General features: G+C 43.4%; 1 protein-coding gene across 1 annotated transcript in view; it reads right to left on the bottom strand.

Annotated features, from left to right (window-relative positions):
* LOC123449327 (DExH-box ATP-dependent RNA helicase DExH14) overlaps positions 1-24,178 on the bottom strand; it is a 34,081-nt gene extending 9,903 nt beyond the window's left edge. The window contains exons 1-43 of the mRNA XM_045126515.1: positions 24,044-24,178; positions 23,891-23,943; positions 23,596-23,755; positions 22,966-23,407; positions 22,817-22,882; positions 21,487-21,591; positions 21,104-21,403; positions 20,580-20,696; positions 20,404-20,463; positions 20,210-20,281; positions 16,846-16,962; positions 16,590-16,751; positions 16,285-16,350; positions 16,060-16,212; positions 15,896-15,979; positions 11,185-11,259; positions 10,978-11,109; positions 10,833-10,898; positions 10,226-10,291; positions 10,016-10,138; positions 8,846-8,995; positions 8,295-8,507; positions 8,047-8,202; positions 7,738-7,962; positions 7,560-7,661; positions 7,378-7,458; positions 7,204-7,284; positions 6,313-6,516; positions 6,113-6,229; positions 5,673-5,795; positions 5,513-5,602; positions 5,310-5,435; positions 5,133-5,195; positions 4,804-4,892; positions 3,992-4,082; positions 3,454-3,603; positions 3,180-3,371; positions 2,979-3,044; positions 2,752-2,907; positions 2,525-2,668; positions 2,075-2,142; positions 1,822-1,987; positions 1,651-1,713 (exon numbers count right to left, since the gene is read on the bottom strand). Of these exons, the coding sequence (XP_044982450.1) occupies positions 1,651-1,713; positions 1,822-1,987; positions 2,075-2,142; positions 2,525-2,668; positions 2,752-2,907; positions 2,979-3,044; positions 3,180-3,371; positions 3,454-3,603; positions 3,992-4,082; positions 4,804-4,892; positions 5,133-5,195; positions 5,310-5,435; positions 5,513-5,602; positions 5,673-5,795; positions 6,113-6,229; positions 6,313-6,516; positions 7,204-7,284; positions 7,378-7,458; positions 7,560-7,661; positions 7,738-7,962; positions 8,047-8,202; positions 8,295-8,507; positions 8,846-8,995; positions 10,016-10,138; positions 10,226-10,291; positions 10,833-10,898; positions 10,978-11,109; positions 11,185-11,259; positions 15,896-15,979; positions 16,060-16,212; positions 16,285-16,350; positions 16,590-16,751; positions 16,846-16,962; positions 20,210-20,281; positions 20,404-20,463; positions 20,580-20,696; positions 21,104-21,403; positions 21,487-21,591; positions 22,817-22,882; positions 22,966-23,407; positions 23,596-23,755; positions 23,891-23,943; positions 24,044-24,150 (5,442 nt within the window). The 5' untranslated portion in view covers positions 24,151-24,178. The remainder of the gene's footprint in view (positions 1-1,650; positions 1,714-1,821; positions 1,988-2,074; positions 2,143-2,524; positions 2,669-2,751; positions 2,908-2,978; positions 3,045-3,179; positions 3,372-3,453; positions 3,604-3,991; positions 4,083-4,803; positions 4,893-5,132; positions 5,196-5,309; positions 5,436-5,512; positions 5,603-5,672; positions 5,796-6,112; positions 6,230-6,312; positions 6,517-7,203; positions 7,285-7,377; positions 7,459-7,559; positions 7,662-7,737; positions 7,963-8,046; positions 8,203-8,294; positions 8,508-8,845; positions 8,996-10,015; positions 10,139-10,225; positions 10,292-10,832; positions 10,899-10,977; positions 11,110-11,184; positions 11,260-15,895; positions 15,980-16,059; positions 16,213-16,284; positions 16,351-16,589; positions 16,752-16,845; positions 16,963-20,209; positions 20,282-20,403; positions 20,464-20,579; positions 20,697-21,103; positions 21,404-21,486; positions 21,592-22,816; positions 22,883-22,965; positions 23,408-23,595; positions 23,756-23,890; positions 23,944-24,043) is intronic.
* Positions 24,179-25,048: the final 870 nt, after the last annotated feature.

The following is a 25,048-nucleotide window of genomic DNA, read 5'->3' as shown; positions in this document are numbered from 1 at the left end:
TTGCACCATGATGACCCGTGCAGGGCCATCCAGGGGCGGCTGTCGGGCCAGAGCCGGCGTGGGAACCGGGACCGGAGGGGAAGGAGGTGACGGGGGAGCCACCCGACGACGCGCGGCTGGGGGGGGGGAGGCCCTGGCGGCGGCGCCACGAGGGGGCGTGGCTGCGCGGCCTCGTCCACACGTGGGGGCTGTGGCGGCGCATCGGCGGAGCATCGGCCACGCAAGCGTGACCGGAGGCGAGGCAGCGTCGGCACCGAATGTCGTTGGGGTAGTCCCGCACCCGGTGCCGGTGGTTGAGGCATCGTAAGCAGAGCCCAGCGACCTCCTCCAGGGACAGGCTGCGACGGCGCGGGGGGACGAAGGGCTGGGGAGTCGTCCGGACGCAGGCGTCGGCGACGGTGCCTGCGACGGGGCTGCTGGAAGCCATCGGCATCGAGCACGGGTCCGCCCGACACACGGTGCACCTCCGAGCGGGGGCCAAGGCGGTCCTTGACGGCCGGGAGAGCGGCAGGCGCGAGGCGCCCTGGGGCGGCAGCGGCCGGCGAAGCTGCGATGGGCAGGTAGCGTGCGTGCGACGTCTCTGTACAACCACGTCGAAGACTCGCTCTCCGAGCTGCTCCAGCGCTCCCCGTAGGAAACGCGCTCGCCGAAGAGGGTCGTTCGACGGTCGGCAGGGTCAGCAGCGACGGCGCCCATGGCGCAAGGCCGGGGGGAGGAGGGGAGCGGGGGCGGCTTGCTGGCAGGGGCGACGGCGGCGGGCGGGGCGGGAGAGCTAGGCTAGGAGGTGGAGGCGGAGCAGGGAGCGGAGGGAGCCATTAGTGCCCTCTCAATTGACAACATAGTAGCATGCATAAGTGCATTAAGCCATAGATGATACTATTCATCCTTAAAGTCCAAAAATTTGTCTTTTTTGTACAGGTCGCATTTAAAGGTATTTCATCCTGAATTTTTACACACATATACATTTCATCCTTGTGTAGTTGCATATTTCTTTTCAGAATTTTTTTGAAGTCGAAAAGTTTGAATTGTGATTTTTTCAAAAATAAAGGGCTCCATGGAGCTCGGTCACCAAAATGCCTTAGTCTATGATGCGCAATCTGTGTTCTGTTTTCCGGCCTTTTTCCTAGGCTGTGGCAGAATATTTGCATCATAAGAATTTCGTTTTTTAGGCAATCGGAAGCAATGGTAAAGATGATGCAAGTATGCAACCGAATCAACTGGGGCTACTGTAACATGGTGTGAATGCCCAGTACACATAAGGGCAAAAGAGACATTTCAGCCACCTCCTCCCTATTGCATATGCTAGACCAGCCCCATGGATCCTCTTCAAAATGCAAAGCCAAAGTGTGCAAATGGGTATGATGCATCATTCCGTTGAGAATCTACCAATATGGTACATAGGTGCAGATACACACCTCTAGTCTCCTAGTCTATCTCGTGTTTGTTCGCTTCCCAGAAGCAAAGCCAAAAATTAGGGTGACAAAGAGCAAATGCCACGGATATAAAGTGACCTTAGCACTTTTTCCTTTAAAACTTTCATGTCAAGGACTGACAGGCTTTGTCAAAGGAACTACATTCCATGTTCAATCATTCTATAGACAAAACGGAATGCTTGGTTTTTGGAAAATAAGGGTTGATAGGGAAACTCACCTCATTATGACGTACAGGAAGCTCGTCGAATTCTGCAGCAGCTGACAGTATGTGCACAAAGGCCTGCAAAAAATAGTCTGGGCTGTTTAATCTTCTAGCTGTTCCAAATCAACTGGTGCTACAAGAGCCAAATAAAGAACTATGAATAAGTAAGGCATCGATTTTACTTACCTCCAATGATGTATTGGGACCAATGTTTGACCCAAACATTGAGACGGTAAGGTAACTAAGGTAATATTGAGAAGCTATTTTCCCCAAAATTAAAGACTGCACAGAATGGTCATCCACTTTTATGCATCCACTGTCTTCAAGATCTTCTAGTGTAGTTTCCACTAACCTGTTTATACAAAGCAGGATAGATAGACTGTCATGTGATGTTAAAGCTAGTGGCAGGTCTATGCTAAATGAGGTCCTTGTTTATCACCTCGAGAGATAAGCATTCAAGGTATATGTTTCAGTATCTTCCAATCCGTAGTAAGATGGATTAACAACCTGCCAAACAGACATTGCAATAGATGCATATAGCCACATCAAAATTTCATAACGATGTAATGAAGGACTTCTATCAATAGCTTAAGGGTAACAGGTTTAAACCAACGTGAAAATGTGACAGCTGTATATATCCGACATATGTACATCAATTGTAAAGTATTTTGTATCCATGTTAGTTATGGTTTTGACCACAGAGAAAATTACAGCCTGAAACAGTGAACATGAAAAATTGTCCAATAAAGTACTCCCTCCGTCCCAAAATAAGTGTTGCTGCTTTAGTACAAAATTTGTACTAACTTAGTATTAAATTTGCGACACTTATTTCGGGACGAGGGAGTATAAGTTAAAAGAACATAGTTAGGAAAGAGAACAAGATAAATACCAGTCTGCGATATAGATAAGTCCAAGTAAGATAGATAATTGCCTCCTCTTTATTACCAATTGTGCTCGAAACAATCTCTGCATTTATGTGATCGTGCAAGTGCTCCCTCAGATTACTTTCAACAGGGAACGGTTCATACAAGAACTGAAACAATTACAATAATGAGTGTTAAACCCAAGATGAATAAGCATCGGACTGTTCGTTAGGTAGACAAAGTAACATGCTACCTTCTTATAAAAGCTCTTTTTTGGTTCATGAACAAGAATAACAGCTTTGCCATGTCGGTCATATTGTGGCCGACCTGCACGACCCATCATTTGTAGAATATCTGTGATAACATAATCAACATATCTTTTTGTTTTCCCATCATAGTATTCAGTGCCCTACAAAAGAATGGAGTGAGTGCTCACATAAATGTCGTCAAAGATGAAGAAAATGTGAAGCATCATGTCACCTTGATTATGACCAGGTGAGCTGGAAGATTGACACCCCAAGCCAGTGTGCTAGTGCATACCAGTACCTGCCAAAACAATAAATTATGCTTACACTTTGCTCAACTATGTGACCAAGTTCAGATAAAATAGACTGCAATAACCATACTGAAGTGTAACAAAGAACCTGTTAGCAAGAAATTCAGTTATCAAAGAAAGCACACCTGAATCTTGTTGTTTGAAAAGAGTTCCTCAACCAAGGACCTATCTCTATCATTTAGACCTGCATGATGCAGACCTATTCCAAACTGAAGTGTATGTCTCAAATTGCTATCAGTGACTTGTGAAAGAATCATGTCTAGAGAGTTATCTGCCATGCTGAGGAACTGTGTTGGTTTCTCATCAGATGCTGCAAGCTGCAATATAGAGTACAACACATGTAAGATAGTAGCCAGCTATATACTTTCTTAGTGACAGAAAAACAGAGCAGCATTCTACCTGAATGAGATCAAGAGCTGTAAGTCTCGTCTGTCGACGTGATGACACAAAAATGAGAACTGGTTTATCAGGTGAATGAGTACATATGGCTGCATATGCTGGTTTGTTCATGCTATTCATTCTCGGGCAGTAGAATTTCCCAGGATATCCCTGTTTGTGGAAAAAAAGGTGATACAAATTTATGATGTAAACTGTGAAGCCTCTTTTAAGCTGTGATATATCAAAACATGTAACGTTCAAATAAATAATTGCTATCCACAAATGGGGAACCGGAAATATTTTCTCTCCTCGAGGTAACACAAAACTGAAGATTACCTTGCCTAAATATCTGCTTGCGGGTTAAAAAAAGTGCCATCCAAGAATGCACAAGAACTAATAAATGAATATATTTCTTAAAATACAACTTCAAAAAAGAATGGTTGTGTGTATCTTTTTGCCTAAAGCCACCATGATGAGGGAAGGTGACTCTACTGGAGAATATGGGCAGTTGTTATTGAACCAAACAAGGAACTTACAGAACAACTGAAATCCTCCTTACCTGAATATGCACTTCAAGAGGTACAGGTCTCACGCTGGGCTTGAAATTAAACAGACCATCATCTCTGACGCCCAACCAATCGGCCAAGTCACTGAAGTATTATGGTAGATGCAGGTGGTCAGCCCACACAGAAAGTGACCCAGTGATCATATAAATATACACATTACGAAAAATAAACACTGACAAGCCTAATTCTGCGCTGATGCTGGGCCCACATGCTCAAAGGTGAAGAAAAGAATATACGTGCATAACATGCTCGAAAGTGGAAAAAGAACATAGATGTACATACCATAGAAGTATGTGTACTAGCAACATTCATGCAACAACATGATTTTTTGTGTTATCTAACTGTACTAGTCATTCATCGTGTAGAGCTTGTAAATGGACATGCTTTTGTACGATTTTTTTTGCTCATACACTTGTTTTTGCACGATACATATCAGTAAAAAAATGAGAAACAACACTTTCAAGTTATTGAGAGCACCAAATCCGTGTCCTACATGATAATACCTATGATTGTCAAATACATTGAGCATACTCCTAGCATCCATGTCATAGGATTTATTCTTAAAATATGTGTACACTTAATTGAATCCATTGATCAGGACCCCCAACAACCAGGGGAGCCACTGGTCAAATACGATTTACCACTGGTGCATGTATGATGACATGACATTGTTGCTGCAGTTCATACGCGGGAAGAACTCATAAAACACATAGATAGTTCTATAAAATTACAGAGTAGATAAGGATATTCTGATGTAATAGCGGGTAGAGAGAAATACAAGCCGAAGTATCCCTTTGAAACATACCGAGCATTGGCTAATGCTGTTGATAAACCAACAAACCGAATTGAACGCTCCGTTTGTGATGATATGTATCGCATTCTTGATACGATGACCTGAAATCAGAAGTTTCACCATTGTAAACAATTGAGTACATCCTCAAAGAAGGATAAACACAACAGAACATATGGTATTGAGATGAATCAATGTAAAAGACGATAAGTTGTACAATGTTGAGTTATGGTAGTACAAAGTAAATGAAGTTACTTCAGAGGCCATACAAGGCTGAGTTCATAGGCAGCCTACATTGTAATTTAGTACAAGCATTTATCAAGTTGTGCGTATGGAAGGGTTACCTCAAGAATAGGCCCACGGTCAGCTCCAAGAAGATGTATCTCATCTAATATCATGAGTCCAACCTATCAGCAAGCTAACAAGTCATTACCAACTTAAAATAAAATTATATACTCCATATAATTTACAGAAACAGAGCAAAACAGATATTAGCCAACATAGAAATAAAAAAATTAGACCTTCATAACATAACTTCTACTGTGCCAACTGCGACTAATCCCATCCCATTTTTCGGGGGTCGAAATTATGATATCAGCTGATAATAGGGCCACCATGTCTGGTGTAAAATCACCAGTCATTTCAACCTGCCAAAAGCATCACTTCAATTACATTAAGCCCAATAATGTATTGATGGCGGAAAAGAAGACAGAATGCTACAAACCATCTTCTTCCCAAGCTGAGTTACAAGCCGATGTCTCCAATCATTCATTCGTTCTCGCACTATAGCCTTTAGAGGAGCAATGTAAACTACCTGAAAAGGTGTCAAAACATATCAATGCCAAAAAATATCTTGGCTTTATACAGGAGTTCAATCAACAAACCTTCATGTCCGGTTGGGTATTGAAAAGATGAAGCATTGCTAGTTCTGCAGAAATTGTCTTGCCACTCCCGGTTGGTGCTCCCAAGAGCACATTGGTTTCAGTGTGATAAAGAACATGGAAAGCCTGGAAGACAAAAGCATCAGGACAAAAAGTATATGCATTAAAGGAAAAGGTACATTCCCCCACAAATAAAAGGAAAAGGTACATTAAGCTGGAATCCGCCGGCATAAACAGTGTATGCACCAGCCGTCATCCAGCAAAAGGAACATTTGACAACTTCCTCCAACAGAAACAGATTGGCAAATTGCTGTAGGAATACTGAATTGAAGTATCGAAAACATTTAACTAGAAAGTTATGTAGTGTAAATACACTAACATTAGCATGCTGAAACATAGCATGAAACAGCCAAGATAAAAGATAAATGGAATCCAAAGTGCACCTGTGTTTGTATCGGATTGAAATGGGTAAATCTGTACAAATCTTCGTATGCTTTGTTGCCAAGAGCGCTCAGTGGAAGAGGCTTCAAGTCCAAAAGTTCAGTGTGTGTTATTTGTGTCTGCAGGAAACACATGCAGAATTCAAGATTTGACAGTGGAATGTAAACACTGTGGAACTGACATAAGATGTTGCTAAATTCACCTGAGGCAAGGTAAGATTATGAAAAGAGACGGTAAAGATTGACTCCGCATGCAACCAGGAGTCTGATACAGCTCGGATATAGTACTGCGGCGGATGAGGCTCAAAGATCGGTATATTAAAGGACATCTTTGTAGGTGTACCTCTTGCCATCTTCTTTGTCAGTGTGAAGAGCTCCGAATGATAAATAGTATCATTTTCAGAATCCTGTAAACAAATATTATTGTTTCTCCCTCCATTTCAAAATATAAGGTGTATTCAAATTTTCAAAAGTCAAACATGTTCATGTTTGACCATGTTTTTAAAAAAAAATACCAATATCTACAGTGCCAAATTTGTATCAATAGATCCATCATGAAAAGTATTTTCATAATTTATTTATTTTGTATTGTAGATGTCGATATTTTATTCTATAATCTTGGTCGAGCATACACAATGACTTACACACAAATCGATACACCTTATATTCTGGAACGGAGGGAGTATAAGCTAATTCTTTGGCCCTTATCAATTGCTGGTACACAACGTCACACATCTATACATGCCTCCAATAGTAACTAACTTAACACTGAATGAGACAAAATTAGATTGGCACCCATAAATGGCAGTTACAGAATTTGATTCACTGTACAGTTCTTAATACAACTGCATGCACAATGAACTGATGTCTTAAGTCCTAAAATGATGACGATGTATATAGATGTATGTCTATCTCTGCAGTTACTAGTCTCTAAGCACAGTCATATCAGCGGCATATTCAAATAATCACACCAAACTGTAAGTACACTAACCATAGTCCAGTACTATACATTAGATAAGTTTTATCAACTCTGCTACAATTCTAAAACGATATAGTGTCGGGTGCAACAACATAATATGTGTAAATTAACACACCTCCACAATAATCAACCATCGTTGTGACATGCCATGGTGACGATCCTTCCACACAAATTCAGGAGTTATAAGCAGGTCCACCTATAAATTATCATAGTAATCGCGTAAGTCATAAATAATGAACTAATTTGAGGAAAAAAACATCAGAATAATTGAGTTGACATCGACTCTTACTTTCAGAACAGTCCTGGTGATTGGACTAACGGAAGCAGATAAGTTGACATGTGGGAAGTAACCAACATACTGCTTAACCAACTTCAGTAGGGAAAAAACAAGTGTTAGCTTCATCAGGTACAGTCACTAGCTCAAGCTAATGGATCTACCATATATGCATGACTTGTTAAGTCTACACATACCCTTCCCTGATGAGAAAAACGAATGAGGGCTCCAATGTCATTTTCCTCCATTTCATAAAGACGGTCCAGGTCCACATTTCTTTCCTCAAGTTTCCACAATATCTAGTTCAGAGAGTATTAGTTATATTTGGAAAACGAGAAAAACACAATATGGTAAAAAATAATGGCCAATAGCAACCTCAGGAGAAATGTCCCTATCGAACTGCCTAAGTGGATGGAGATGTGGCCATATTTTGCGATCTACGGCCTTGCAATATTCCAGTAATAAGGATGTCATCTCAGACCACCCCCTACGCAGACAAATCTCAAATAACGCCCTCATAATGCGACCCAAGCTTTGACTAATGTATTGGGCATCAGAGTGTAAGGAGGAGCTGTCAACTGAGGCACGGGAAATAAAAACCTGAAAATAGATCAAATTCCTCAACTTAGGAATGTTCCTGGACTCAAACTTAATGCAAAAAAGTGACAGCTCTTCAACAGTAACCTGTATGAGAATTGAAATTTTCCCATGCTTGTCAGTCGGTCCACCCTTAACTTCCAATGGGCATGCTTTCCTGGCAAGTGTTTCTAATTCATCTTGTTCTTCTTCTCTTACTACAATATTTTCAAATTCAGATGAATGGGCCACCATGTTAATCACCTGAGGTAGGTATCAAGAAAGGTCAATAAAACTTCATGAGCATCACAAGCTGTGACAAAGAAACCACAAAAGGAGATGAACCAACTGCCTACCTCACTTTCACTCATGTGACGACGGAGCATCTCGTTGTACGTCTCAACACTGGAGTACTGAAGGTAAAAGTGACTTGCAATTCGACCGAGCTCTGTGCAGTAGAAGTTGCCGCTCTTTTCATCATAGCGCATCATCTTAGCCTTGTCTAGTGAACGTGCAGCATCAATAATAAATGACCTTTGCTTGGCACCCATGGAAGGATCTCCAATCACCTTAATGGTTATACAAGTTAAAATGTTGTCACAATCAAAGAAGTGTTTGAGTACCAACATGTGCAGTGAAGCACCTCAAAGAGTAATAAATTATCTGTTTCTGACATGATACAAAATGGTTGTTCGTAAGAATACAGGGACCATGACTTACTTCTGAAAGCATTAATGCGTTAAAAAGAACTAGACAGTGTAACAGATGTTAATAGAATTTTGTACAAGGACTGCTTTTCAGATATTTTACTCGGATGATATCAAAAACCACAATAGAAAATTTGTCATCCACTGAAAAGAGTGATATTGATTTACATATAAAGTGTGAACAATGGGAGAAATATTACCTCTTCCCAAGTTATCCCATACACCAGAGGATTAGTCTTCATCCTTCTAAATAAGTATGTATAGCCAAGCCAGGCACAGGCCTCCCTGACATTTGTTACAGTTCCCAAGGCAACCTCAGCATTCAAATTATCTTTCAACGATCCAAGGAACTGCAAAATAAATGTGGTCATGAAAAATTAAGCATGGACTTGAAAAAACTTGCAGCAATCAACCAAATTGCCAAAGGCTACATTTCAAAAAGAAAAAACTTGCCAAGACTACAAGCAAATAAGAAACTGACTTTGCAAATTAGCAATGTTTAAGGTATTAGTGACTACTCCCTCCGTCAGGAATTACTTGTCACAGACATGGATGTATCTAGACGTATTTTAGTTCTAGATACAACCATTTTATCCATTTTTGTGACAAGTAATTCCGGACGGAGGGAGTATTAACTAGTCCTAAGAAACTACCCTGGTAAGGAAATTAATTAGTATTAGAGCATCCACAGTGGTCCGTGTACTTGTATCTAATGCCATGACAAACCAAGATTTTGGTGAGGTGGGGATGAGGAGGAGATGCAACTTGCAAGTATCTTGGAAGAGATGCAAGGTAGCACACAAAACAAGGGCTTTATATACAACAAAATGTGCACTGAAGAGCTTACCATACAGACTCAAAGAGATGGAGAGGGAAGGAGGAAGGGAGGGTTCATGTGGCCCTTTGCCTTTTGCAAAATATCAAGCAAAATTGCAATCCGGTGAAATTTTGCATTATCACAAACTCACGAGTTTATAAGAATTCTATGAAAAAGAATAGCAGATGTAGGGGAGGGTCCTCTGTATTTTCAAGGCCAAAATCAATCGAATACGCGGGACAAATACTAGTCAAAAAAGTGACACTATTCCAGCAAAGTACTCCTCTTCATGTCCCACCTATTTGATTGAGTTTGACCATGAAATTTGCAGAGCTCTAGAATATATCACCCACTAAACCATGTAATTTTTCAAGAAAAATAGAACTTTCAAGGTTTATTTTTTGGAATTTTCACCAAATCACAGTTTCACTGGATACACCGCCTCTACAACTCAATCTTCTAACCTATAACTGGACACAGAAGAATATTTGATTGATATCGTTCACAGCTTGTTCTAATATCCTAAATTGTAAAAGGTCACATGTTTTCTGACCTGGCTTTCTATTGGAAGCTGACTAGTCAACAATCTCAAGTAATAAGCCAATTTGTCATGCGTCGTAATAATAATTCCTTCACCACTCTTATCAAACTGTGGCCTCCCAGCACGTCCAAAGATCTAATAAGGAAATGAAAGAGCATTAGAATATAATATTTGAGCAATAGAGATGAAGGAATGCAAAATCACACAAGTTCAGAGAGGAACCTGCATCACATCAAGCATCCCCAGATCCCGCCATCCGCCAGCTTTAGCATCATATAATTGTGTGCCCTGTTTGTTGGTAATATTAATATTACTTTATGCAGCAGGCAAGCAGTGCAATACATGGGGGGGGGGGGGGGGGGGATTGTAGACAACTGGAAACATCCCTGGATCAGCCAAAAAATGTATTCAAGATGGCACAATCATAAGAAGGGTATTGATCTGCATCCATCTAAGCCAACTAAACTAGTAAGTTTTTTTACTATCACCTTTGCAGAGATAATTTGAGTATGACCTTTCCAAAGAACACTGTTATCTATTAATAGTATCTATATTTACTGAGTTTACTACCTCTAAACAAGTCACTAAACTGATAGTTTTTTTTTAGTATGACCTTTTCCAAATAACACTTTTACCTATTAACAGTATCCATAGTTAGTTAGTTTACTACCCCTAAACAAGTTACTAGACGGAATTAAATAAAATATAACTAGTGATACATAGGCTGACAGTAATTTATTTTACCAATACTTAGTTAAGAAATAAGTCATGTAGATTTCAAGGGAAATGTTTCTTTGGCATGAAAAAAACAAAACAAATAGACACTAACCTTTATAACAACTGTATGAGCTGGTAAGTTCACTCCCCAAGCCAATGTTGCTGTACAAACAAGGACCTAATCGAAATAAGTTAGCACATGACTAAAATTACTGAAGGTTGCACAGAAACTTACTTTCAAGAGACCATCAACTTACTTTCAAAAGACCATCACCAAACAAGTGCTCCATCAAATTTCGGTCAGTACGCATCATTCCAGCATTATGTATGCCAAATCCAGCATCAAAAAATTCTATAACTTCACGACTTTTGGCTTTACTGACATCTTTCTGCAACCATGAGACTAGGTAAATAAAAATTACTAGATTTAATACTAATAATAAAACCAGAATGGTAAAGTATACCTTGATCAATCCGTATTGGGGATGGTCTGCATTTGAAAATAACTCCACCTCCCCTGCTTTAGCAGCTAGGTCAATCTGCAAGGCATGACATAAGAATGTGCAACTGAAATCGACTGAAAAATGAATACAGATATCAAGAAAAAAAGAAACAAGAGGACCTGAACAGTGTATTATAATACTCGACATAAATAACACTGTGGAAGCATAATAACATTACATTCAAAGAACCTACGGAGTAAGGCTTGCTGGAAGTTAGCATGGCACAGGACGATATATAGCTTGGCATATTGGTAAACCATGAGTACAACAGATAATTTTAGATAAACAAAAGCTTAAGGATGCGCCGACATTGAAGATATAGAAATACGACAATGCCAGGATACTTGATAAACAGTAACGTTTACCACACGCAAAAATCCACTTATTAGAAACTACTCTCTCCGTCCCAAAATAAGTGTTGCAAATTTAGTAGTAGTTTAGTACAAATTTTGTACTAAGTTAGTACAAATTTTGTACTAAAGCAGCAACACTTATTTTGGGACGGAGGTGTTAGGAATAAGCAACTTAGATTCCCATGAGGCCATAGGCCGATATATATACATGTACAGGTTGTGGACTATATGCAGGAAAACCCCTTATATATTGGGATAAATACAAAAGGGTACATGAGTTGTATTATAACTCTAACACCCCCCCCCCTCAAACTCATGGTGGATGAACAACACTGAGTTTGGAGAGATGAAAGCCATGTTGTGCTCTAGTCTGGGCCTTCGTCAGGAAATCCGCCAACTGTAACTCGGAAGGCACATACTGAAGAGCAACAACCTGATCCTGCACAGCAGCGCGCACATAGAAAGCATCAACACCAATATGCTTGGTGAGCTCGTGCTTCACAGGATCGCGCGCAATGCTAATAGCACCTATACTGTCAGATAAGAGCAGAGTCGGTGTAGTGACAGAAACACCAAAATCCTGAAGTAACCACCGTAACCAAGTCACCTCTGCCGTCAAAAGAGCCATCGCTCGCAACTCAGCCTCTGCACTCGAACGGGAAACTGCAATCTGTTTCTTCGTCTTCCAGGCAATGAGAGAACCACCAAGAAAAACACAGTAAGCAGAAAGTGAACGGCGATCTGAAGGATCACTAGCCCACGTAGCATCCGAATAGGCCTGAAGCTGTAAAGAACTGGAGCGAGGAAAGAATAAACGATGAGAGATTGTGCCCCGAAGATATCGGAGAACACGGAGGAGATGACTATAGTGAACCGATGTGGGAGTAGAGACAAACTGACTCAGAATATGAACCGGATAAGAAATGTCCGGACGAGTGACAGCTAGATAAACAAGACTGCCAACAAGATGACGATAGCGCGTCGGGTCAGGCAGGGGATCACCATCAGTAGCAGAGAGGTGAACATTGAGCTCCATAGGAGTCTCAACAATGCGCTCATCAGTAAGAGCAGCACGAGCAAGAAGATCCTGGATATACTTTTCCTGGGATATAAAAAAGCCATCAGAGGTAGAAGAGACTTCAATCCCAAGAAAGTAGCGAAGAGGTCCAAGAGGAACTGCTCACTAAGACGAGCCTTGACAAAGGCAATATACTCAGGGTCATCCCCAGTGATGACCATGTCATCAACATAAAGAAGAAGAAGAGTCCGACCACGAGGAGAAAGGTGAATAAATAATGCTGGATCATGAACACTGGGTGAAAAACCAGCGGCAGTCACCACAGAGGCAAAACGCTCAAACCAGGCTCGAGGGGCTTGCTTAAGGCCATAGAGAGAGCGACGAAGACGGCATACCATGCCATCAGGAACAGAATACCCAGGTGGAGGCTGCATGTACACCTCCTCACGCAGCTCACCATTAAGAAAAGCATTCTTAACATCAAGCTGAGAGATAGACCAGTGGCGTGTAGAGGCCACGGCAAGAAGTGTACGAACAGTGGTCATATGAGCCACAGGAGCAAAAGTCTCGTCATAATCACGACCATGCTCCTGCTGAAAACCACGAGCCACAAGACGAGCTTTGTGACGCTCAAGAGAACCATCGGAGCGAGTCTTTACCTTGTAGACCCACTTACAAGTGATGGAACGGACTCCAGGGGGAAGGGAAACAAGATCCCACGTACCTGTACGTTCAAGAGCAGCAATCTCCTCAGCCATCGCAAACTGCCATTCAGGATGAACAACAGCCTGATGATAAGTAGTCGGCTCAAGAACAGCAGCTCCAGCGGTGGAAAAGCCTAAGCGATCAACAGGCGGACGAGGACGAGAACGCAAGCCATAAGTAGGCTGAGACAAGGATGACGGCACATCCAGAGAAGCATCCACAGAACGTGAACGACGAGTGTAACACTGAGGAAAAGATGGAACAATGGAAGGAGGAATCGCTAAAGTAGAATCGGAGAGTGGCGACGAAGAAGTCACCGGAGATGAAGGTGTAGAAGCCGGTGACATGCTAGACGAGGAGACCGTGGAAGATGGTGGCGACAAATCGACTGGAGGTGGAGAAGCAGAGGGAGCAGAATGAGTAGGCAAAGGCTCGACGAGTGTGATAGGCGTGTCAGGAAAAGTGAGAAAAGAGATATCCTCTACTGAAAAAGTCGAGGAAGATGAGCGTGGGTAGAAGGGACGAGACTCATCAAAGGTCACATCCCGAGAGATACGTATCCGACGACCGATAGGATCCCAACAACGATAGCCCTTATGCTCATCACTATAGCCTAAGAAGACACACTCAACAGACTGAGCGGTCAGTTTGGTGCGTTCGCGGGGGGCAAGAAGAACATAGCAAACACAACCAAACAAGCGAAGCGTCGAATAATCGGGAGACCGATCAAAAAGACACTCGAAAGGAACACCACCCTGTAGGGCAGCGGAAGGCTGGAAATTGATGAGATAGGTGGAGGTGGAGACGGCCTCAGCCCAAAAATGCGGCGGGAGAGAGGCAGCAATCATCAATGCACGAGCCGTCTCAAGAAGATGACGATGCTTGCGCTCAGCCACGCCATTCTGAGCATGAGCACCAGGACAAGAGAATTGAGAGAGAGTCCCTTGCTCAGCAAGAACACCACGCAACATCTTAGAGATATACTCGCCAGCGGAGTCAGCACGAAACACACGAATGGGAGAAGAGAACTGAGTATGAACCATGGCAGCAAAATGCTTATAAATGGACAACACCTCACTACGAGAAGTCATGAAATAAAGCCATGTGTAACGAGAGAAGTCATCTATGAAAATAATATAGTATTTATGACCCCCTTTCGAATCGAAGGGAGCCGGACCCCATACATCGGAATGGACTAAATCAAAAGGACGCTGAGAAACTGACTCACTATGTGGATATGGTAACTGAATCTGCTTGCCAAGACGACAACCCTGACACTCTAAGGAGGCATCTCCTGAGACAGACCCCAGAAGACCTCGACGAACTAACGACGACAAACGAGAACCACACAGGTGACCAAGTCGATGATGCCATTGCTGGAAAGAACCAGTAGCCGAGGCGACCAAAGCGGAAGAACTGGCGAGAGAATGGGCAGAGGAAGGAACATGAAGCCAGTCCACCTACCAAAGACCCTCAGAATCACGGCGGCGAGGGCCAGCCCCAACCAGAGTGTGCGTGCGACGGTCCTGGACAGAACAAGAGTCAAGATCAAGGATGACACGACAACCAGAATCAGCAAGTTGAGCAGCGGAAAACAAATTCATGGTAAGTCGAGGAACATGAGCAACATCAGGAACAGAATAAGGAGTGGTAAGAGTGCCTCTACTAACGACAGGAAGGGGGGGTACCATCAGCGGTGAGGACATGAACAGGGAAAGCAAACGAACGAAGAGAGGACAGAGTGGAAGAATTAGAAGTCATATAAAAGGAAGCTCCAGAGTCATATCAAAGATCACTGGACAACGAGGAACAGCAACGTAGCCGGATGCAGCAGACATTTTTTTTATTTTTTTATTTTTTTTAGTCAACGAAACGCGTCAGACAACAGGACTCGATCTGGCGATGGCGGATGGAGTCGAGGGCCAGGGGCGGCGCGATCTGAGGAGCCGCGTCCACTGGTGGAAACCGCCTGGGCGGATGGGACGCGGGCGCCTCTGCTGATGGAGATGGGAGACGCGGCCGCCTCTGCTGGAGCCGCCTGGACGCGGGATGCAGGGACGCAGCCGCCTCGGCTGGAGCCGCCTTGACGCGGGCCGCGGCCGCCTCTGCTGGAGCCTGCTGGACGCGGGACGCGGCCGCCCTGCTGGAGCCGCCTTGACACGGGCCGCGGCCGCCTCTGCTGGAGCCTGCTGGACGCGGGACGCGGCCGCCCTGCTGGAGCCGCCTTGACGCGGGAAGGAGATGGGACGCGGCCGCCTCTGCTGGTGGTGGGAACACGGCGCGGGAGGGCCTCGATCTGAAGCCGCCGTGACGCGGGAACGAGGCGAGCAGGACGAGGGCCGGTGCGACGAGGTGCGGGACGAGACGAATTTGGGAAAGATTAGATCGGGAAGAGCACGAGTTGCGCGTGCAAAAAGAACCTAGGCTCTGATACCATGTTAGGAATAAGCAACTTAGATTCCCATGAGGTCATAGGCCGATATATATACATGTACAGGTTGTGGACTATATGCAGGAAAACCCCTTATATATTGGGATAAATATAAAAGGGTACATGAGTTGTATTATAACTCTAACAGGAGGGAGTATTACTTACTAGGGTTCTAGCGGTTTTCCCTGTATCCTTGCGGGTATGAACAAAAACCAATGCTTGATAACCTTGTTTAATGGACTCCACAACCTACCAAGTTGATATAGTGTTAAAAAGATCTGAATGAACGACAAAATCCAGGTGGAACTACGATAAAAAAGAAAAGAGACCTTGTCATAGCAAATACTATTGAATAGATCATTTTTCTTGGCGTAATCCCTTTCAGTGATTCCAATGTACTGTTGAGCAAGAGGTACTGGACGGTAACTCGAGTCAAAGTAGAAAAGGCCAGTATCCACATTAACTCGCAAAAATTCTGCAACCTGAAAATAAGAAAGCCCATGGTATAATTAATTGCATTTCAGGTAGAGGACATGAAACTGAAGGTAACAAACCTCTTTGTAAGTAGGCAGTGTAGCAGATAGGCCAACAATTCGAATCATTGATTGCATGGACTCAACCTGTCAAATTTTGGTCACTCGCAAATATGGATCAGCCATAACAAGAAACAATATCTAGAGAAGAACAGGCATATGACATGGTACTATGAGAATGTAATCAATCTAAGTCTGTCCATTTTTTACTTTTTATAGTTTTTACAAAGATTTATAGTTTACTTTTTGAAATCGTTAAATATAAGCACCGCTTCGATCATAATAGGCGAATAGATGGGCTCCTATTTTTTCTCTCCTAAACTGACCTGGCGAAGAGTTCGAGCAACTAGTGTCTCAATTACTGACCCTCTATCATCATTTAGCAGGTGTACTTCATCAATGATTATCAGCTTGACCAGCATTGACAGTGCCATATCGCTGCTTTTGCGTGTAATGACATCCCACTTCTCAGGAGTAGTCACTATCATCTGGGTAATGCACAAATAAATACAGTTCACAAGGTTAAAAAAAAGTACAGCTCAGAAACACAAGTTTGAATAATGAAACAAAGAAAGATAATACCTGTGTTTCCTCAATCTCATTTCTGGTCAACTGCATGTCGCCTGTAAGTTCTTTAACAGCCAGGTTCAATGGAGACAATCGATGACTAAATGTTGCCGTTACCTCTGCAGCCAAGGCCTACATAACACAATTTTGATATGTTACCTGATCCGCAATTCAAATTCAACAACAACAACAACAAAGCCTTTATTTTAGATTTGCAATTCTTATAATTTTTACTTTTTCTAAGTTTTCTTATTGTCGAGCCATAGTAAGAACCTGTTTGGGACTGCTCTGCTCCTTAAAATTCGGCTCTGCTCCAGAAAAGACAAGCCAAACGGGGTAGCTCCACGATATGCTGCTCCGCAAAAAAACTAGAATCTGGGGTACAACTTCAAAGTTTTTATGAAGCTCCTGAGAGAGCACTCCAAAAAACTCTAGAAGCTGGAGTTGGGGGGAAATTACCCACCACTGCCACCAGTAAGTGGATACCCCTTCATTTCTTTCCCCTCAACCAATCAAATAGATTCTTTCCACCAAATTTTCTATTCTTGAAGTTGGAGCTAGATGGAAGCCAAACATTCTCTTGATAGTGCTATAGCTTCTGTATGAAACTGCTCCAAAGTGAATTTGATGAAATGAAGCTGATTTTGGTGAATTGAAGCAGTCCCAAACAGGTCCTAATTGCACCTATTAAAGAAACTAGAAGAATTATGGAAATGAGTTCAAACGGAAAATAAAAATCGGTTGCTAAATGAATTCCAATTTGTTGAACATTATTTATGAGACCCTGTTCTACTATTTGGTTTGATCTTGTAGTCCAAATAATTCCATACCATGACGTATCTGGGATAGTAGTCATTAGTGAAAAAACAATAGTTATACAAACGAGTGAAGTGAACCCATCTCCAATAGTCCAATAATTCTTATCTTTAGACCATTCTGAGCCATTTACGAACATTACAGCGAATATGATTGGTTCTAGCACATGGATAGCAAGCTTCCACACACCCCTGTCCATGGCTAGTTCTCTCGTGATACTCCAGTCCTTCAAATCTCTCTTTACGGACTCGTCCCATGTCAGATTCGGTCTAACGCGACCTCTTCTACCATTATCAGCACGCTTTAGCCATCCGCTATGCACTAAAGCTTTTGGAGGCCTACGCTGAATATGCTCAAACCATCTCAGACGATGTTGGACAAGCTTCTCATCAATCGGTTTTACCCCAACTCTATCGCTATCGATATGTCCCCGAGGCCTCTCCATACCTCAATGGGGATACGATCATGGCCCATCGCCTTACCTCCTTTCATCCTTCTTAAAGCTTCCTTGACCTCCAACTCTCGGATTCGCCGCACAAAACGCCTGCTAGTATCATCGAAGGAGGCGTCCAGTTTAATGGTAGAGCTCTCACTCTCCCCATTGAACAACTTGTCAAAGTACTCCCGCCATCTATGCTTAATCTCCTCGTTCTTCACCAGGAGTTGATCTGCTCCATCCTTGATGCATTTGATTTGGTCAACATCCCTCGTCTTCCTCTCTTGGATCTTGGCCATCTTATAGATGTCCCTTTCACCTTCCCTCGTGTCTAATAGCTGGTAGAGGTCCTCATACGCCTGACCCCTTGCTTCACTCACAGCTCGCTTAGCAGCCTTCTTTGCCATCTTGTACTTCTCTATGTTGTACGCACTCCTATCCAGGTATAGGCGTCTGAAACAATCTTCTCCTGAATTGCCTTCTGGACATCATCGTTCCACCACCAGGTATATTTAGCTTCGCTTCTACTTCCCTGAACACTCCAAACTCCTCGGAGGCCACCTTACGAATGCAAGTCGCCATCTTCATCCACATGTTGTCTGCATCACCTCCTTCCTCCCAAGGGGCCTCCTTAATGACCCTCTCCTTGAACGTCTGAGCTACCTCTCCCTTGAGCTTCCACCACTTCGTTCTAGTGACTTTGGCACGCTTGCCCCGCTGGACACGAATCCAAAAGCGGAAGTCAGCAACCACCAGCTTATGCTGAGGGACAACACTCTCCAGGTATCAACTTACAATATAGGCACGCACACCTGTCTTCTCTTCTCGAGAGGATGAAATCAATCTGGCTAGAGTGTTGACCACTACTAAAAGTCACTAGATGTGATTCTCTCTTCTTAAAGAGGGTGTTAGCTACGATCATGTCGTAGGCTAGCGCGGAGCTTAAGACATCTTCTCCTTGATTCCTGATGCAATAGCCAAAGCCCCCATGCACCCCTTCAAAACTTGTGTTAGATGTGCCCACGTGGCAATTGAGATCTCCTCTGAAGAGCCTCTCGCCAGTCGGTACACTCCTAACCATGTCCTCCAGGCCTTTCCAGAACTCCCTCTTGGTGTTCTCATTCTGGCCTTACTTGCGGGGCCTACGCACTGATAACAATGAGAACTAAGTCCCCAACTACCAGCTTAACCAGAATAATCCGGTCCCCACGTCTCTTGACGTCTGCCACTCCATACTTGAGGCTCTTGTTGATCAAGATGCCTACTCCATTTCTGTTTGCAGCCGTCCCCGTGTACCATCCACCTCCTTCACCTTTTGTCCCCTCCATTTGGTCTCTTGGACGCAAAGGATATCAACACCTCTCCTCGCCGTTGTATCAACTACCTCCTGAAGCTTACCTGTCAGAGACCCTACGTTCCAACTACCTAAGCAGATCAGTAATTCAAAATTGTGGTTTGCAATTTGTTACCTAATACGAATCAGCTTCACTTAGAGGGTGCACATCTCCGATTCTCGAATCAAACATGGGGTTCGCTAATCAGTAAAATTTATAAGCAATGTGTAGGAATCAATGGATTTTGTACACACATAGCAACACAGAGGGGCGCCTGGGTGGTTGCCAGCCCAACCCAACAAAAAAATTGCCTTCTGTACATTCTCACTGGCTGTTAACCCAAAGCCACCCGCTGCCGCTGCTCTTTTATGCCTCTGACCCTGCACTCCAGCAGTCAGCCCTCCTCCAAACTTGAATTTGCAGCCACTACTCTGCTGTACTTCTACTGATCAACTTCCTCCAGAACTGGAGCTGCAGCCACTACTCTACTTCTCCCGATTCATTCCTCAACCATCTTGTCCATGGCGACGTGAGGGCGGCTGCAATCAAAGGTGCATGGTACAGCAAACGCATTGGAACGGTTGAGCAGCCACCGCAATAGCATGGTCGGCTGGTGGCGGAGGCAGCATGGGTTGAGCAAGGACAGTGTGGTTCCATCTTCTCAACGAATTGGACAGTGAACCATCTTCTATCTGGAACGGCTTGGAACCCCGATAGCCATGCCTTGTCTAACGAATCCAGTCACTATGATGATAGCATCCAACAAGAACAGAGAATGTAGGAAGAAGAATACCTTCATTGGTGCAACATACACTATCTTGAACTCATTTTTATGCAAAATGCCTTCCCTGAAGTGCTGTTTAACCTGTAGAGTTTATCAATAAGCAGAGCCCGTCAGCAAGATTCGGGGGGGGGGGGGGAAACGCTTGTAAGGTTCAGAAAGTCGAGACTTCATAACAACTATCCAGGTTTTACCAAGGTATATACCTCATGAAGAACTGCAATCATTGCAATATTTGTTTTCCCAGCACCCGTCGGAGCACAAACCTGAACATTTATGCAAGTTAGCTATGACAACGGTGGTACACATAAACTTAATGGCACAAGATCTCTTCTTGAACATGGAAAGTGCAACTGCACATATAGTGGATTTAGTTACGCACTAGAATGTTCTCATTGGTGTTGTATGTGGCTTGAAAAATACGGCTCTGAACACGGTTGAGTGACTTGAATCCCTGGAAAGCAGCTTGGGCGATATCATCCAACTCTCTTATTTCAATCTGGAAAGAACAAAGTAAGTTGTGTTGTAATCAACAAAAAACAGTAACGGTGCGCAGTCAGCAATTTGTTCAAATCTGCTAATGCTCAAGGCTAATTAACTCGGTGCAGGTTAAGCCATTTCGCTATGGAAATTAAATACAGATAAAAAAAGGAAGATTGCATGCATTCAAATATGGGTATTTCAATTGGATTAAGGCAGTAAACTAATTAACTAACACAAGGGAAATATGAGCAAATTGATTCTTGTTTGTACTTCGCATTCACCATTTCATGAGATCATGAAATCACCTCAAACTAAATGTAATGTAGGATTTTTCCTCTTTCACTAAATCCTTTCGAAGAAATATGGCAGGATCCACGGAGCCATAAAAAGTATGTACATGACATAAAGAGGCTATAGGAATACCAGTTTCTCATTGGGTTCCAACGGTGCTGTAGGAGTTGGTGGAATTTTCACTTCTTCATACCCCTTCATATGTTTCCGTGTTGTTCCTTGAGGAAGAGAAGTTACTTGAAAACTACTCTCCCCTTCTCCAGTCCCAATCATGTCATCAAATGGCTGCTTTCTTTCACTTGCTAAAAGAAGAGATGAGAAATCGTCAGCACCAAAATCATTCATTCCATTTTCTGCACCACGTTTGCCACGTCTTCCCTCTTTCCTCTTAATTTTATCAAGCTGACGCTCATACTCTGTTTGTATTGTTACCTGCAGGCATAGTGGATGTGAGAAGTCATTTAACACTGGACTACCCACCTCATCAGAAAATTCAAAAAAGAAAGTAGTCTTACTTGCGTGCCATATGTTGGCATCTTCGGTTGATTATTTGAAGACAGCTTTTCTGATTTCAATATCGTCAAACCATGCTGAATTGCATCCCCTAGCTCTTTTCTATGCTGCAGACCATGATGACATAACCAATCAGTTCCGTTGCATTAGACATGGTAGGCAAAATAAGTGAAGTTGCTCATTAACACAAACAAATGAAAGCCGCCTGTTATTGACCAACGCAACGATAAACTAGGAGCTTTTCTGTCATTGCCAGAAATCTTGAACTTCTAACTTCAAAAATGAAAGCAGGCAGGCCCACAGGAATATTTGCAGCAACATCTATCAGTCCACGATCACTACCACAGTGCCACATTTTCAAATGATCTATCTAACATCAGGTGCTGGTTACACAAAATCTGAGATGAATGTATAATCGACATCCGATACCTTAAGGTCCAAATTTTGAGCAGGACAAGTCTACATGTGCATAGCTACTCACTGGAGCTCTCATTCTCACTTTTCACCTCAAGCACCATATGGCAGATGGTCTCTCATATCTTCATATGCTCGGCCAATTTTAAATGTACATATATATTACCGCTATAACAGTTTATCATAGTAACTGTATAGCGTATCAGGGCAACATAACCTACCAGATCTTGCAAACATCTGTTCAAGGTTCAGATTTTAACAAGTTAATGCAAGGACTGGCAGTAACAGCAGTCATTACGTTGTAAACTGTTACAGATTTTCTGGAAGGGGAATGTCATGCCTCATCATGATTAACCTATCTCATAGGTCAGTTAGGAACCTCAAATTTAAGAACCCTTCTGGGTTAACTATAGCTGCTCGATTCTTGCCATAGTGAAAGCACAAATTATGTGTCAAACTGATTAAAGGGATAAACAAGGGATAGACTGTAGAAATCTTCCTCTTATGAATGAGAATTATCAAGATGAACAGAACAAGGCCATATAATACACTGAGTCATAAAAAAGAGTAGCCAACAATCATAATAACTTAATTAATGTCTACTGAACTTCTGGTTTCCCCTGGCCAGTTTGCTGCCTGAATTTTAGCCGGATATTAGCCTTTGGACATGCGGCCCAGCCAGGTATAAAGTGGTTTGCTAGTAACTGAATCCTCAGGCATGCTTTGTTTATATAACATTAATAAGTTGCGGGGATGCAGGACTACGAGGTACAACATCCTGTTGAATATCAGTAAAAGTCATAGTTAGTTGCAGGAATCCAGCTAATTATTATTTTAATTATTTGATCCAGGTATCATGTATGAAGAACCATGCAAAATAAACTGCACACAGATAATAACAGGGTGTTAGTCTCTTACTGAAAGAAGATCCTGAACTATTTCAAAGGCACCATCCCCAACCATGTCCAGCAGTTCACCAGCTATCTGCAATGTTGGAAGGTTATAATATTAAATGATTTGAGCCAATACACAAAGGGAATACCGGAAGCTAATTATAGCAGCAGCACCTCATCGCCTGCTTTATTGGAACGTAGCACTCTGCACAAAGCCATTGCAAGTTCATCTCCCGAGAGCATCGAGCCACCACTTCTAGTTATGAGATCACACTGATCTTTTAGCCACCTCAAATTCACAGGACCCGCAAAAGCAGTTGAATTATAAGATGTAGTGCTGGCATCATGCTGCTCCTCTTGAAATGAACTCAATACACCACTTCCCAATGGTAAGTCATCATCAAGCGTAACATCAATAACGAAACGAGAAGGTGCTTTGAAATCAAAGCTTGCCCCAAATTCACTTGTATCATCTCCATCTACGACATTCGTGTCTTCCTGTACAAATTCCTGAATGCTCCCCTGTTGAAGGGAACGGAGCTTCTGAGCTAACTGAGCTAGCTTTTTCAGAACTGAGTCTTGCACGCTGTAGCCCACAAGTCGTTCCAATTCATTCCTACGGAGAGAGATAAAATCATGAGTAGAGGATTCCGGCAAAAAAGGATCCACATCATTTGCAACGTGCTATGTCATATGTTCTTTCTAAATTTAATCGTGTTTAAAATCCGGAAACATGGTGGGCAGCATTCATAGCAAAGCAGCTAATGTTCAGGGCTCTCCACTTAAAAAAACAATAACATATACCTTCTCTGGAGGGGCTTCTGGGTGGTGTCGGACTCCGTGCCGAACAGCCTATAGACAGCCTGAGCAACCTGCTGGAGTTCCTCAGACACCACCTCCCCGTTCAACAACTCCACCACGGCGCCGATAAACTGCTTGTACGCCTGGCGCACATCGCTGGGAGCTGCAACAATGGGTGGCAATTTCACTTCATCAGAATCAGAGAGTAAAACGCAGGGAGACACGCAGACACCCACGCAAATCCGTCGCGTCGGCTCTATCAGCCGAGCGCGGGTGGGGAGGGTTTTGGGGGAGTTACCCTCGTCCCAGTTGGGCACGAACCTCCGGGCGAGCGCCCACTCGTCATGCGGCCTGCGAAGACAGCACGAAAGCGTCAGGGATACCATAGGATTCGCCGATTCGGGGCGGGTGACTGAAATTTGGGCTGGGAAGGGGATAAGCGCGGTGATACCTTGGGAGGGCCCGGGCTTGGAGGGCGGCCTTGCGGAGGAGGTAGGCCTGGTCGGCGTCGAGGTGGGGGCGGAGGGAGCCCGTCAGGCGAGGGAGCGGCGCCAGCATCTCGGAGTCCGATCGCCTCGGCGAGTCGGCGGCGGAGGGGGCGGGGGGGAGGGGGAGGCGGCGGGGGCAGTGGAGAGGCGATGGATGCGCGTTTGGGAGTGATTGACTTGGGTTGGACTCTGGATCCCGTCCTGATGGTGATGGAGGGAGACGCCCCGCGCCAAACTTGCGCTGCACGGAAGCGCCTGCGCCGGTGGACGGTGGTGGACTGGTGCTGCTTCGTTTCCGTGCGCCTCGCCCTCCCCTCTCTTCTGCCTCCCCTGCGGGGTTACCCTCTCCGGGGCTGTGTGGGCCGCCGCTATTGGCAAGACACAAGCCCAGCTGACCAAATATACCATGGAAGCCCAAAAATCAGTGCCGGATATAGGCTCCAAATACACGAAATCACTAATTAAGGTGTATATCTTTGAAAATCACTCCCATCTTTTCATATTGTGACAAATGACATACAGCATGTGTGTTATTTATCGCAATATGAAATGGTTTTTTAATTCATTTATTCAAACTATTTTATCTCTTAAATAGTGTTTAAATCTCGAATCGCTTTCATCATTGAATTCCTCGCATTCAGATCGTCAAAACCAGATCTTATGTTGATAGGTTTTAACAAACTTTTTTTCAGAAAAAAAAAAAACAATAAAAAAGTATGTCTCTCGTGAAAAAAAACACACTTTTTTTGTTTCGTAGAGACACGGTCATGCATCTCGCGGAAGTAAAACCATACCTCTCGAAAAAGAACAAAAATATGTTTTTTTCGTTTCTGAGAGGCACGGCCGTGCCTCTTGTAGAAGCAAATCTGTATCTCTTATCGAAAGAAAAAACATGTTTTTTTCGTTTTCGAGAGGCATGGTTGTGCCTCTCACATAAGCAAATTCGTGATTTTTAAGGAAGCAAAACT

This window comes from Hordeum vulgare, chromosome 4H (assembly GCF_904849725.1).
Source record: "Hordeum vulgare subsp. vulgare chromosome 4H, MorexV3_pseudomolecules_assembly, whole genome shotgun sequence".
Classification (NCBI taxonomy): domain Eukaryota; kingdom Viridiplantae; phylum Streptophyta; class Magnoliopsida; order Poales; family Poaceae; genus Hordeum; species Hordeum vulgare.
The sequence above is the reverse complement of the archived record's forward strand: the minus strand, read 5'-3'. Positions and strand labels throughout refer to the sequence as shown.